The following is a 12,387-nucleotide window of genomic DNA, read 5'->3' as shown; positions in this document are numbered from 1 at the left end:
ACAAGCCAACAAAATTTATTACTAAATATTAAATTCAACAAACATATGAGCATATGCTCAAAAAAAAAAAAAAAAAAAAAAAAAAACTAACGATCTAACTAACATGAGAACAACATGGCTGAAAATTTTAAATTTGGTCTAAGTTAAGTTTTCAACTCTCAAATTTAAAATTTGAAATTAAACCAAATTGTCCAACATTTATTTATTATTATTATCAAGCACTAAATTGAGAAATTGGCTTTGTAAACCAATCAACTAGCTCAAACTGCTTTGCTTTGTTCAATATCCGACTGGAATTTAGATCTCAGCCTCCCAGTTTGCTGCAATTCCAAAAATTTCCTATATGTCATTTCAACATATGCAGGTTGATCACTTTCATTGTCAACTAACTCTGGTGCTGGCCTCATAACTATGTCTAGTGCTGGTCCATGTGCCAGAGCTATGGACATCCTTGTAGCTTTGTTATTCACAAGTGCCCGGTGTGCAATACTCTTGTACTTGCCATTGCTCAAAATCTTGCAGGGAAACATCATATTCAGAAAATTTAGATTTTAATTCAAAAAATTGTTCATTTAGTTAAATATTCATATGTCAAGAACATGATAAGTGAAAAACATAAAGCCAAATGATATTTAAATAAAAATTTATATAATTACACACACATGTAAAGAAAAAAGAAAATGATCAACCCTCATTCGTGTATTCGTTTCACTGTTACGATCATTTACCTATTTTTAATTATTTATTTATTTATAGGGTTAGTTCTTCATTTTGGCCATTTAGGCTACTTAACACGGTTAACTCTTCCTTTCGGGTATTTAGAAAATTTCTGTGTTTCAAATGGAAGAAAACTATATAATTTTAATTTTGTGTGTTCTTAGACCTTAGTCCTCATAAATTAAAAAAAAAAAAAAAAAAAATGGTTTTCAGAAAGTAGTTCAGATTTGGCTGGAAGTAAAAAACATACCCCTCGCTCTCTCTCTCTCTCACAGCAACATTTGTTAACAAGTCAGTGTTTTTATTTAGTCCTTGAAATTATACAAAGTGAACAATTTTGTCTTTTTATTTTTTTATTACGCGACTAATGGAATGTTGAAGCAATCCATATTTACGAGACTAAAATCAAACCAACCACATATTTAAGGGTGCACAAATTTAAGTAACAAAATTGAACCAACCTCATAAACGGAAGAAAAAAATTACTCCCCTCCCACCCCCCCCCCCACCCCCACCCGACCCCCTCTCTTTTAAAAAATTCGAGGATAAAAAAAAATATATATATATATATATATATATATGTATGTGTGTGTGTGAATGACAATTAATGTTTAAGGTGCACCTTAAACCTAAAATTGTATCAAACCGATCTTACTAGTTAACTTTAGCTGGCATAGTTGCTTAATAAAAAGATTAATTGAGAAAGATAATGAGAAGATGAATAACACATGGGGAAAAGTAAAAATGGAGTTCAAGAAGCATGATAGAATGTACCTCCAAGTGATCAGCAACTTGAACAAAGATTACATTGGCAGGGATATTGACATTAAACCATTTTTCGTTATGCTTTACTTGAAGGCCAGAGACGCCATTATTTACCAAAGTGGTTAACAGACCATGGTCATAGTGAGCGGGGATGCCAATTGCTTTCTCTGGCTCTGGACAAGTTGGATAATAGTTAGCAGCGAGCAATTGAAAACCCAACTCGAAATTGGCAGCCTTTTCTATGTAGCTCTCTTCTAACCCCAAGCTCTTTGATATAGCTTTCAGTAATATTATTACTATTTCCCGGTTTCTTTTGCTGAACTCCCTTGCAATCTCACTGTGTCAACAAAAATATAAATAAACCATTCATTATGAATTGCATTGGCCATGACCAAATTATTATTATTGAAATTTTAATTGAAAATTAAATTTATCATAATTAAAAGAAGGAAAATTCTTAGTTTAAGTAGATTGAACAAATTGCATATAACGTTGTATACAAACTTATGGATAGAACTTACCCTTGAAAACTATTGCTATGGAAAAGTGTCCAAAAACTTATATACAGGTGTTTAAATTTACACTTAAGCAATGTGGAAAACTCTAGCCTCTATATTAACCTTGGCAGTTGGCTTTAATACTAAATGTTACAAACTCGTGGATTGAATTCACCTTTGAAAACCGACTTACAAGAAAAGTATGGTAAAAAATTTATATACATATACTTAAACTTACACCTAAGCAAAGTAAGACATTAGAATCATAACAGATTCTTAATACTTTAGAACTTGATTTTTTTATTAATAATATGTGATGATTTAGGAGGTTAAATCTGAAATGAAAAGAAATGTACCTGAACCCAGCTGGTTTGTTGGGTGTATGAAATTCAGGATGGGCGAAGCACTTGAGAAAATCTCTCCAAAAGTTTGCTTTATCCATTGAAGGATTAAAGCCTGTACCACACCTGATTGGATCCATGACATGGTTTCCTTGATACTCTTTCTTCTCCTCCTCTGGCAAGTCGAAAAATTCTTGAAACGAAGCTATCATTGCCTTCGTCAGACTCTCCGTCACATCATGATTAATCACCTAATAAGACCCTCATCAAATCTCAGTAACATGCAAAAACTGAAGACACGTAAGAAAAAAAATTTAATAGAAAGCTCAAAACAGATAAGATAAACTGTACCATGAAGCAGCCCCAATCTGAGCAGGCTTTGCTGAGTTGATGGGTGATTTGGGACTGTTCTTCAGGAGTACCAGAAACAAGAAGAGAGATGTCGATAATGGGGACTGAATCTTCTGCATCACTGGCTATTGGTGCATCACCGGCTATTGGTTCATCACGGAGATAAGGGGTGAAGTTGTAAAACGAAGGGATGGAGGAGGAGCCAGTTGATTCAACTAGTGCTTTCACGGTTGTTATCTTTGGTGGATGAACAGGTGATGCCTTCATGGACATTGCTGAAGCCATTGATGAGGATTGAGGAGAAACGAGGAGAACACTAGAAGCAGAGAGAGAGAGAGCTATCGCTGAGTAATCGTGCAATATTGCTATGTTCCTTATATGCTACAATCATGTCGATATATATAGGAGTAATGCTGGCACAATTTGTTCCCCCAATTTGGCGGGTTGGTAAGCCGTGGCACCAATTTTGTTATTTTATATATTTCTCTCACACGATATTTTATAAATTATTATTATAACTAATTTTTTTACTGTAATTTCTTACTAATTCTCAACAAACTTACAACTAATATTATTTTTTTATTTAAATCATTTATGACATTGACATCATCCATTTAAATTTTTGTGTAAAAAATTCATTATCTCTGACATTTTCCTACTACATATTCATTATCCCTTTCTTCTTCTTCTTTTCTTCAATGCAAGAAAGAGATAAAATGAATCCAGGCAGTGGCGGGTGGTTCGTGGAATCATTCGGCCATGGCTGGGGGCTTTAATAAGTGGTGAAGAAGAAAGTAAAAATTAGAGAGGGATCCTGAATTTTTTTCATAATCAGAGAGGGATCCTGATGGGAATTTTTTTTTTTTTTGCTGAAAAGATCCTAATGGGAAATGGGAATTGGAAAGAGAGAATAAGGACAAAATGATAAAGTTGAAAACATAATTGACTGGAGAAAATATGGGTTAGTGGATGGAGTGGATTTTTCTAGATCAGATTTGTTGATTTAATATTGATTAATATTATATGTAAAAACTATTTTTAATTTTTTTTTACAAATAGTTAATGTGATGAGTGGCTATTTTTTTATTTTGAGGAAAAAAAAAGGGAACTCACGTGTGGCCGTCATTGTCTCACGCCCCATGGTACATTTGGGTAAGTCCATGTGGTGAGTGGTTATTATAAGTAAAAATATGATATTAGTATTAGGTTCAATTGAAAACTAGTAAGAATTTTTCATATCAACATTTTGTAAAAATATTGTAAAATAGTTTCTATCTTTAACATTTTTCGTTGAATAATGCTACAAGTAGAAACTATTTTACAATATTTTTACTAACTATTGTTATAGTCCATCATTATTAGTTCTCGTCTAACCTTCTACTCAGATAACTTTTTCATTTACCAATAACCACTTTATTACATCAATTTTTTGTAAAAAAAAAAAAAAAAAAAAAAAAAAAAAAAAAAAAAAAATTGAAGCTCTAGCATTTTTCATACTCATTTTTTTATCTTCAACTAGTTTTAAGTTTACCAATTCTAATCTCAAAATATATATATATAGGTACATAGGGGAAGTTTGGTTTAGTTTTTTGAAATTATGTTTTTTTTTAAAGTGGTAATTTTAAAAAGTGCTAAGTTTTTTTTAAAAATTTTTTTTAATCCAAGTATTTGATAAAAACTTTCAAAAAAGTAATTAAAAAAAAAAAAAGTAATCATCTAATACTTCTAAAAGTGGCATTTGAGGTGTAAATTAACCCCAAAAAAACCAACAATTTTTTTTTTCAATTTTTCTTTTTCATTTTTGTTCTTATCAATCTTTATTTTTTAGTGAAATCCTCTTTTCTTCTCCTCTTTTTTATTTATTATTTTTTATTTTTTTATTCTTCAATACTTCAAATTCTCAACTTTTCACCCAAAAGCAAAAGGTAGTTTTGTAAAAAAAAAAAAAAAAAAAAAAAAAAAAAAAAAAGTGTCTACCCTCTCACGTGATATCCACCTTCTAGAATTCTAAGCCACTTTATAGTTGTAACGGCCATCGTGATATCTAACTCTTCTAGAATTCTAATTAGCCAAAAATAAAATAAAATAAAAAAAGCAAAAAACCCTCATCTAGAATTCTATGCCACTGTATGGTTCTACCCTCCAATGTGATATCTAACTCTCTACGGTTCTTTGCCACCTTATAGCTTTACGTTCTTTATAAAAAAAACTATTATACTAATCATGTTATATACACATTATTACATATTTAATTATTTTTTAAACTGAAATCGTAAGTTTAATACATGTTTTTAAAACTTGAATCGTCTTCAACTTATTATTTTAATTCAAAAAATATGTGTATAATAGTTTATGTGTATTAGAGTGTGTGTGATAAACACTACATTTATAATAAAATAAAATAAAATATTTTTTCTTTTCTTAGCACTCATTCTCTTTCACAATCCATTCAATGTTACAAAATTCTTCTTCTTTCTTTTTCTTCTTTGTTTTCTGTTCTATTTCAGTTTTGATTTCTATTTATTTATCTTATGATTTATGAATTTATTTATTTTTACTATAGTTGTCTAATCTAGTTGAATTTAAATTCTATTTAATTTTTTATGGTTTCTTATAGTGATTTTATTATATTTAATTTCTATGAATATTATTTATTGTAATTGTAAATATAGTCTAGTTTTGTTATATACTGATATTTAATTTCTATGAATGTTATGATTTTATAATTTTTCAAAAGAATTAAAGAAACACTTGATAAAAAAAAAAAGACTTTAAGATGCTCAATCGGGTGTTTAGCTTGTTAGTATTTTTAAGTGTGGATAAAAATTACATTAATTGTTAGATACTCCTGGAATACGAAGAAATTGTGCTCCCTCTTCTCATATTCATGGTAGACCCCACCATGAATTTAATGAGTAGACCTCACCATGAATGTGAGAGGAAGGAGCACCATTCTCCATACTCCGAGAGTACCTAAGGATTACTCCTATAACATAAATTCCTAAACGGAAAATTAAAAAGATAGCAATTTGATATAAAAATAAATTAAAATAATATCCATATTTGAGCAATTCCTTATCAGGTCTCCTATTCTTCAAGCAATTAAAATATTAAACAATTGTTTTAAAATGGAAAGAAATTCATGTATTTAAGGATATTTGATATTTGTTTCAAACATAAAACATTGTAATCAGTTAAAGAGTGGTAAAAATGGCAAGAGTTATTTTTTTTTTGGTAACATTGCTCATTTATATACATATATTTAAGGTTATCTATAATATTTATAAGAGTATTCCCCTCTTTGGACTAGTTTTTTATGTGGTTTAAAAATACCTCTAAACCTTAGGTTTAATAGGGAAAAAACTTGAGGACAATCCGGTAAAAATATATCTTCAACTCCACTTAAAATACCTACAAAAAATGGATATCTTGAGCTAATTAATAGCAAAAATGGAAACTATAAATTCAAATTCTATTGTGTTTATTAAAAAAATTCAAAATTTAAGGAATAAAATATTTAAATTTAGAGTGCACATATAATATTTTAAAATGGGTTTAGCTTACCTCCTACTTTTTAAACTAGATATGTCATGTTGTTTTAAATATACAATGACAAATAGTAGTAGATTTTAATCTCTACTTTTTATTTAGTTAATAAATGATGTGACAATTTTTTATTAAAATAAAAGAAATTTTCAGTTAAAAAATTACTAGAAGTAAGCTAAAGTCCTTTAAAATCATACACCAAAACAAAACACACACATAAAAATAATGTCAAGTCATGTTACAAATTAGAATATGTCAACCTCAAACTTTGTACCGATGATCACAAATTTAAATGTAAACAACAAAGGCGGTCCCACATAAGAGAGAGAGAGAGAGAGAGAGAGAGAGAGAGAGAGAGAGAGAGACCATAAAAATTAACATTAGAAGATCACCAACAAAAAGTCAAAAATGACACGCTACACTCCATCTGAGCAATAGTAATACACGTTAAAGAGAACACCCCCGACAAACAAAACAAAACATGCCTAAAAATATTAATATTAAAAAGGTAAAAATTCAAAATTGACCATCTAACTTTTAGCATTTTTTATTTTAGTTCTTTAATTTTCATTTTTGTTATTTCAGTCCTCTAACTTTCAATTTTTGTCAATGTAGCATTCCGTTAGAACTCAATTAGTTGTTACCATTAAGGGTGCTAAAATGGCGCTGTTTTGGCTTCTTCTTTTTCTTCTTCTTCTTATCTTCTTCTTCTTCTTCTTCTTTTTTTTTTTTTTTTTTTTTTTTTTTTTTTTTTTTTAATTTCAAAATTTAAAGAAAATAAGAAAAATCTGTTTTAAAAAAAAGAAAAGAAAAAAAGAAAGAAAGAAAGAAAACATTTAAGGGGAACGTCGTCGTTGTTCCCTTTCCCTTGGTCGAATGATTCATACCCAACCAGAAAGTTGGTCGAATGATTCTACAAACACTTGGGTTCTTTCTTGAATGATTCATACCCAAAATTCACTAGTTTTATGATTGTAAAGTGCCCATTTACACTGATCCATGCTACATCAACCATTGGTGGTTGTCATCATGTGATCTGGTTTGATATCCATGATGTGCTTTTTTTGTGAATTAAGACATGTATAGGCTTGATTGGAGCTTGTTTGGCCTTTCATTGGCAGCTCCTTGATATGTTTCATGACCTTTTTGGTTATATGTTGAGGCAATCTACAAAACTACCAAGATACCCATCGTGTTTCTAGGCTTGGATGATCAACGAAGCTCTCTGAAAATATGGTTTGGCTGCATGACTTTTGTGGCTATTAAAATGCACCCAAATTTAATTTAGCTCCTTTCACTACAAAACATGCGGGTCTTAGGCCGCATTTTTTGAAGCCGCATTTTTTCAAACACGGCTTAAAGCACACACGAGAGTCCGCGTTTTAAACATGCGGTCATAGAATGCGTCTAAAGCTGTGCTTTAAACGGCTATAGCCGCTTTTTTTTGGGGGGGGGGGGTGGGGTTGGAGCTATGGCCGCTTTTAAAACACGCGGCTATAGGACCTACATATTTCAAGTTTTATATTTTATATTTTTTACTCTTAACTATGGCCGCGTTTAAAAAACGCGGCTCTAGCTTGCCGAAAGCCGCGTTTTATAGATGTGGCTTTAAATTTAGTCTGAAGCCGCGTGTTTAAAACACAGCTTTAAATTTATTTTGAAGCCACACGTTTAAAACGTGGCTTTAGTTTGTGATGAGGATGCATTTCTTAAACGTGGCTTCAGGTTTTGCCTATAGCCGCAAGTTAAAAACGCAACTTTAGGCTTTTTATAAATAGCATAGTAAACAATGGACAAACCCTATTTCATCAGCCTCCATAGCCACGTTTTTCTTTTCTTTCTTCTCTTCTTCTTAAGTTGTCAGCTCTCACAAACAGTGCTCAAACTCTCATCCTCCACAAAGGCTTTAGCTTCACTGATTCCCATCATCCTCATCCACAAACTCTCACTGATTCATCAACCTCCTCATCGCCACCATTGAAGCTCACGCACCATCGCTGAAGCTCACGCATCATCGCCGACCCACACACCATCGCCGACTCGATTCATCATCCTATAGAGAGTGAGAGAGTCTTCTTTCATTCCCAAACCACTTTCTAAGATCTTCAAAAAAACACTGGCGAGTTCTCAATCACCGAGTCGACCCAGGCGAGTTCACCCCCCTTTTTCTCTCTTTCCTTCAAATTTCAATATTCAATTTCGCGATCTCCGATTATTTGATTCGTAATTCTGGATCTATTGAATGGTCTTAGGGTTTTGTTTTTATTCATGAATTTCTTCTTAGATCTGATACATCTGGTTAAATTTTGGAGATTTAGGGTTTTTGAATTAGCTTCATTTGAATGTTTTTATGCTCAATTTTGTTGCTTTTTTGGTTTTGTTTGGTTATATTCTAGGGTTTGAATGTGTGTGTGTGTGTGTGTGTGTGTGTTTTTTTTTTTTTTGGGTTTTTTTTTGATGAATTAATTTGTAATTCCAATTGTGCTTGATTTGAATATTTGTTTTTACTGCTTTGGATGTGTTTGGTTCTGTGGGAAGTTTGCGAAAATTTGCTTGATTGGAGAAAAGAAATTAGTTTTGGGACCAAATTGGTATTGTATATATCATATGCTGTCTAATTGTGTTCCATGATGGGGTTTCTCATGAGCAAAGTTAAAGTAGGTCTAAGAGACGAGGCAGTATTTAGTGTTTTTGTAGAATCACATTCACACCCACAACATGTTATGAGTGTGATATTACATGAAGGATCTTTAGTTTGTAGCTAACAGGATACATGTTTCTGTTAACTACCTAGATGATTATAATTGTATGTAATGCATTATGGCTTATTTTGATGTCATTCTACGGTTGGAATCCTGAATATTTTGATTTTCTTCAACCATGGTTATTTAGGCATGGCTTGTGCTGGAACCATAAGTCTGATCATAACTGCAGGGTGGGTTTGGCAAGTCTAGTCAAGTAGCATTATTTTATTGTTGGGATCTCATTGTCATCTCTTCATGATAGTAATTACTTAGGGTACGTTTGGTATACTGAATGTGGATTACAACAGAAATGGTAATCTTTATTACCAGGAATAAAAAGTGTTGTAATGAAATAACTAAACCTATTCATTAGTTTGGTTGTGAGTTATAACATTAGAATGAAACTTATGATCTATTTTAGGAAATATCTTATTCATATAATTATATTTCCTAGAAAATAATATATTTTAAATTTTAGAGAGATAAGTTATTTTTTGATGATTTTTTATTTCTATAATTTTTAGGTGGATATGGAAAGTTTTTATTTGGAAATATATTAATGTTAGAAATTATTACATTTACTAAGGAATAACTATTACAACCCTTTTAGAGAGGAATAGTTATTCCTCATCTATATATATATAAAACCGAAGCTTTTGAAGCTCCCACAATTTTCCACGTCAGCACATTTAAAAAAAAATCATAAACCAAAAAATAAAAAACTTTTCTAAAACCCAAAAAAATACTTAAACGCAAAATCAGAGGAACCCTAAGCCTTTAACACGCTCTACCTTCTCCTTCCTCCAAAACCCAGACCACGCTTTGCCGTTCCCCCACACGCAAACACAACACCGCGTTCTTCTTCTCATCAGTCAGTCAAACTCAAAACTCAACACCATGACCCCAAAATCCCTCTTCTTCTTCTCCACCACCCTCGCTCTTCTCATCCTCCTCATACCCATCTCTGCCCAAATCTCCAACCCGAACCCGAAACCGACCCAATCCCTATCCGCGGCCCACACTGAGCTTACCAACTATGGCTTCCCAGTCAGACTCTTACCCTCCTCAGTCCATGGCTACTCCATAAACAAGACCTCCAGCGACTTCTCCGTCGAGCTCGGCGGCGACTGCAAGATCACTCTCCCGCCGGACAACTACCTCGCCACCTATTCCAGGACAGTCAGGGGAAAGATCGTTTCGGGTAAGATCGCTGAGCTCGACGGGATTCGGGTCCGTGCGTTGTTCAGGTGGTGGTCCATCACCGGGATCCGATCCACCGGCAAAGACTTGGTGTTCGAGGTCGGCATGGTCAGCGCCAAGTACCCCTCCAAGAACTTCGACGAGAGCCCCGATTGCGAAGGTAAACACTCCTCTTCGTGAGTGAGCGAGTGAGGTATGAATTCAAATCCCAATTCAATTCGCTCTTAATTAGGGTTTTGAATTGATCAGAGAAATTCGAGACTAAAGTATGTGTTGTGCGTTATGATTAGTATTGAATTAACATCTCTGAGTGATAATTCTTAATTAGTAATTATTGATTTAAAATATAAAAATTGATTGAATCGAATTGTGCTCTATGTATCTCGATTATTCCTGAATATTCTGTATAGCACGAGCAAAATAAAATAGTTGCTGTCTTTTTTGATTTTGTTTTAATTTTAGTTTACTAGGCATCTGTTTGTATCGAATATGTTCTTTTCCAGATTAATTCCCTCTAAGGTATTAGCCCAAACTGCCGACTCTTCCAAAGAAGGTAATTCTTTTCTCTCTTTAAGATTAAATTCGTTAGCACAAATCGCATTAGATATCTGTGAAACGTTTTAACTTTTATTTATTTTTACTAATTCGTTAATGTTTGAATTGCTTTTTAGTTTGATTAAAACTGCCGACTCTTCCAAAGAAGGTAATTCTTTTCTCTCTTTATGATTAAATCCGTTAGTATGAATCGCATCAGATATCTGTGAAACGTTTTAACTTTTATTTATTTTTACTAATTCGTTAATGTTTGAATTGCTTTCAGTTTGATTATTGTTGATTTCAATTAATTTACACCTAAGGATTTGTTAAATTATTATTATTATTTTTTAAATTGATTTCTTTCTCTAATTTCGTAGCTGATTGATATAAAGCTTCCAAAGTATTTTCACGATCAGACAAACTTAACCAAATTGAGCATCTGTTTGGGTGTGGAGGAAAAAAACAATGGAAGCACAATCAATTGTGAAGGTTCCTTTTAGATACCTTTGTTAATTTGCTTTGTTGATTTGCCAATTGTGAATTACTTTATGTTATTTCTACTAAGATTTTTCTATGGTATTCTATTTTATTTCACTTTGTTGCGGGTGCTTGCATTTTTCTTTTTTCTTGCATTTTTCTATGGACAGTCAAGTATTTACCTTTCCTTTATTATGTATGGCTCCAAACATTAATCGTGTATTGGACATAGCTCAAGAACACAGTGTGAGCAGCTACATGTTGCAGAGAAATCGAGGTATCCACAAGCCAGTCAAAATTGATGACAGCCCTTCAATGATAGCTGAAAATGGTGTGAGTAGCTCCAGCTTGTGCGAGCATGAAAAAGGTGAGAATATTGCTTTGCTCCAAAAAAGCAACATTATCCTCCCCCATGACAATTCTCTAATTGACAGGTAATAAACTTTTCACACTGCCACTGATGGTGAATTTTTCATTTTCACTGTGCCTCAATACATATACTGGGCAAACTTCGTGATTAGGTTATCTTATTTTGTAAATTAATGGTAACATCTCTTGATTACAGTATTGCAGGCACTGCGGACCGCTCATGCAACAGCAGGATATATTAATGCTGCGATGTAGAGAGCTCCCAGGATCTCAGGCAGAGTTATTCAAGCACAGATGGATACAACATTTACTAATTCTAAGATGCAGAGAATTCGTGGGAACTCAGGCACAATTAAGGTGGAGAGAGATGGATTTCTCAGCAAGTCAGAAGACAAAGCTAGCAGAACTTTGATGATAGCAACAAGCATGGATCCTGATTTGTACAAGGCTATAACAGATAGGGACATTGATTTAATCCAAAAAAGAAGGCATGATATGGAACTTTCTCCTCTCTATGACAAAACCCCTGAATTGAATACAATCCTTCATCTTGCTGCTGCAAGCTCAGACGATGAAGAGTTTGTACAAGCAATCCTCAGGATCCAACTGTGCCAAAAATTTGTCACAGAAAAGAACTCTAGCGGCAACCTTCCTCTTCATGAAGCAGTAAATGCTGGCCATCTGCATATAGTGAAACTTTTGGTCATATGGACTTACCAGCAGCTGCAAGATCACTCTACTGGACCATTGAGGGAGAAAAATAAGGAGGATAATACTCCTCTTTACCTGCCCTTAATTAACAAATACCAAGCTGTGGGTTGTAACTTGGCCTTGGAATCCAAG

The 12,387-nt window shown here is 32.9% G+C and overlaps 2 protein-coding genes across 2 annotated transcripts; one reads left to right on the top strand and one right to left on the bottom strand.

Annotated features, from left to right (window-relative positions):
- Positions 1-177: 177 nt before the first annotated feature.
- On the bottom strand, positions 178-3,022 carry LOC115967682 (protein DMR6-LIKE OXYGENASE 2-like). Its single transcript, XM_031086821.1, has 4 exons — positions 2,672-3,022; positions 2,336-2,571; positions 1,492-1,819; positions 178-515 (listed from the first exon to the last, which is right to left on the bottom strand). The coding sequence occupies exons 1-4, from the start codon at positions 2,954-2,956 to the stop codon at positions 261-263; spliced, it is 1,104 nt and encodes a 367-aa protein (XP_030942681.1). The 5' UTR covers positions 2,957-3,022; the 3' UTR covers positions 178-260.
- Positions 3,023-9,800: 6,778 nt separating this feature from the next.
- LOC115969547 lies at positions 9,801-10,604 on the top strand. Its single transcript, XM_031089222.1, has one exon. It carries the CDS (start codon positions 9,859-9,861, stop codon positions 10,339-10,341), a length of 483 nt encoding a protein of 160 aa, XP_030945082.1. The 5' UTR covers positions 9,801-9,858; the 3' UTR covers positions 10,342-10,604.
- The last annotated feature ends 1,783 nt before the right edge of the window (positions 10,605-12,387 follow it).

This window comes from Quercus lobata, chromosome 11 (genome assembly GCF_001633185.2).
Source record: "Quercus lobata isolate SW786 chromosome 11, ValleyOak3.0 Primary Assembly, whole genome shotgun sequence".
Lineage (NCBI taxonomy): Eukaryota > Viridiplantae > Streptophyta > Magnoliopsida > Fagales > Fagaceae > Quercus > Quercus lobata.
The sequence above is the reverse complement of the archived record's forward strand: the minus strand, read 5'-3'. Positions and strand labels throughout refer to the sequence as shown.

Bases quoted from the DNA above. Each gene is read 5' to 3' on its own strand.
- LOC115967682 (XM_031086821.1), bottom strand. From the start codon at position 2,956: ATGGCTTCAGCAATGTCCATGAAGGCATCACCTGTTCATCCACCAAAG. The intron at 2,572-2,671 runs GTACAGTTTATC...GGGTCTTATTAG, and splicing joins CAGATTGGGGCTGCTTCATG to GTGATTAATCATGATGTGAC. The intron at 1,820-2,335 runs GTACATTTCTTT...TTGTTGACACAG, and splicing joins AACAAACCAGCTGGGTTCAG to TGAGATTGCAAGGGAGTTCA.
- LOC115969547 (XM_031089222.1), top strand. From the start codon at position 9,859: ATGACCCCAAAATCCCTCTTCTTCTTCTCCACCACCCTCGCTCTTCTC.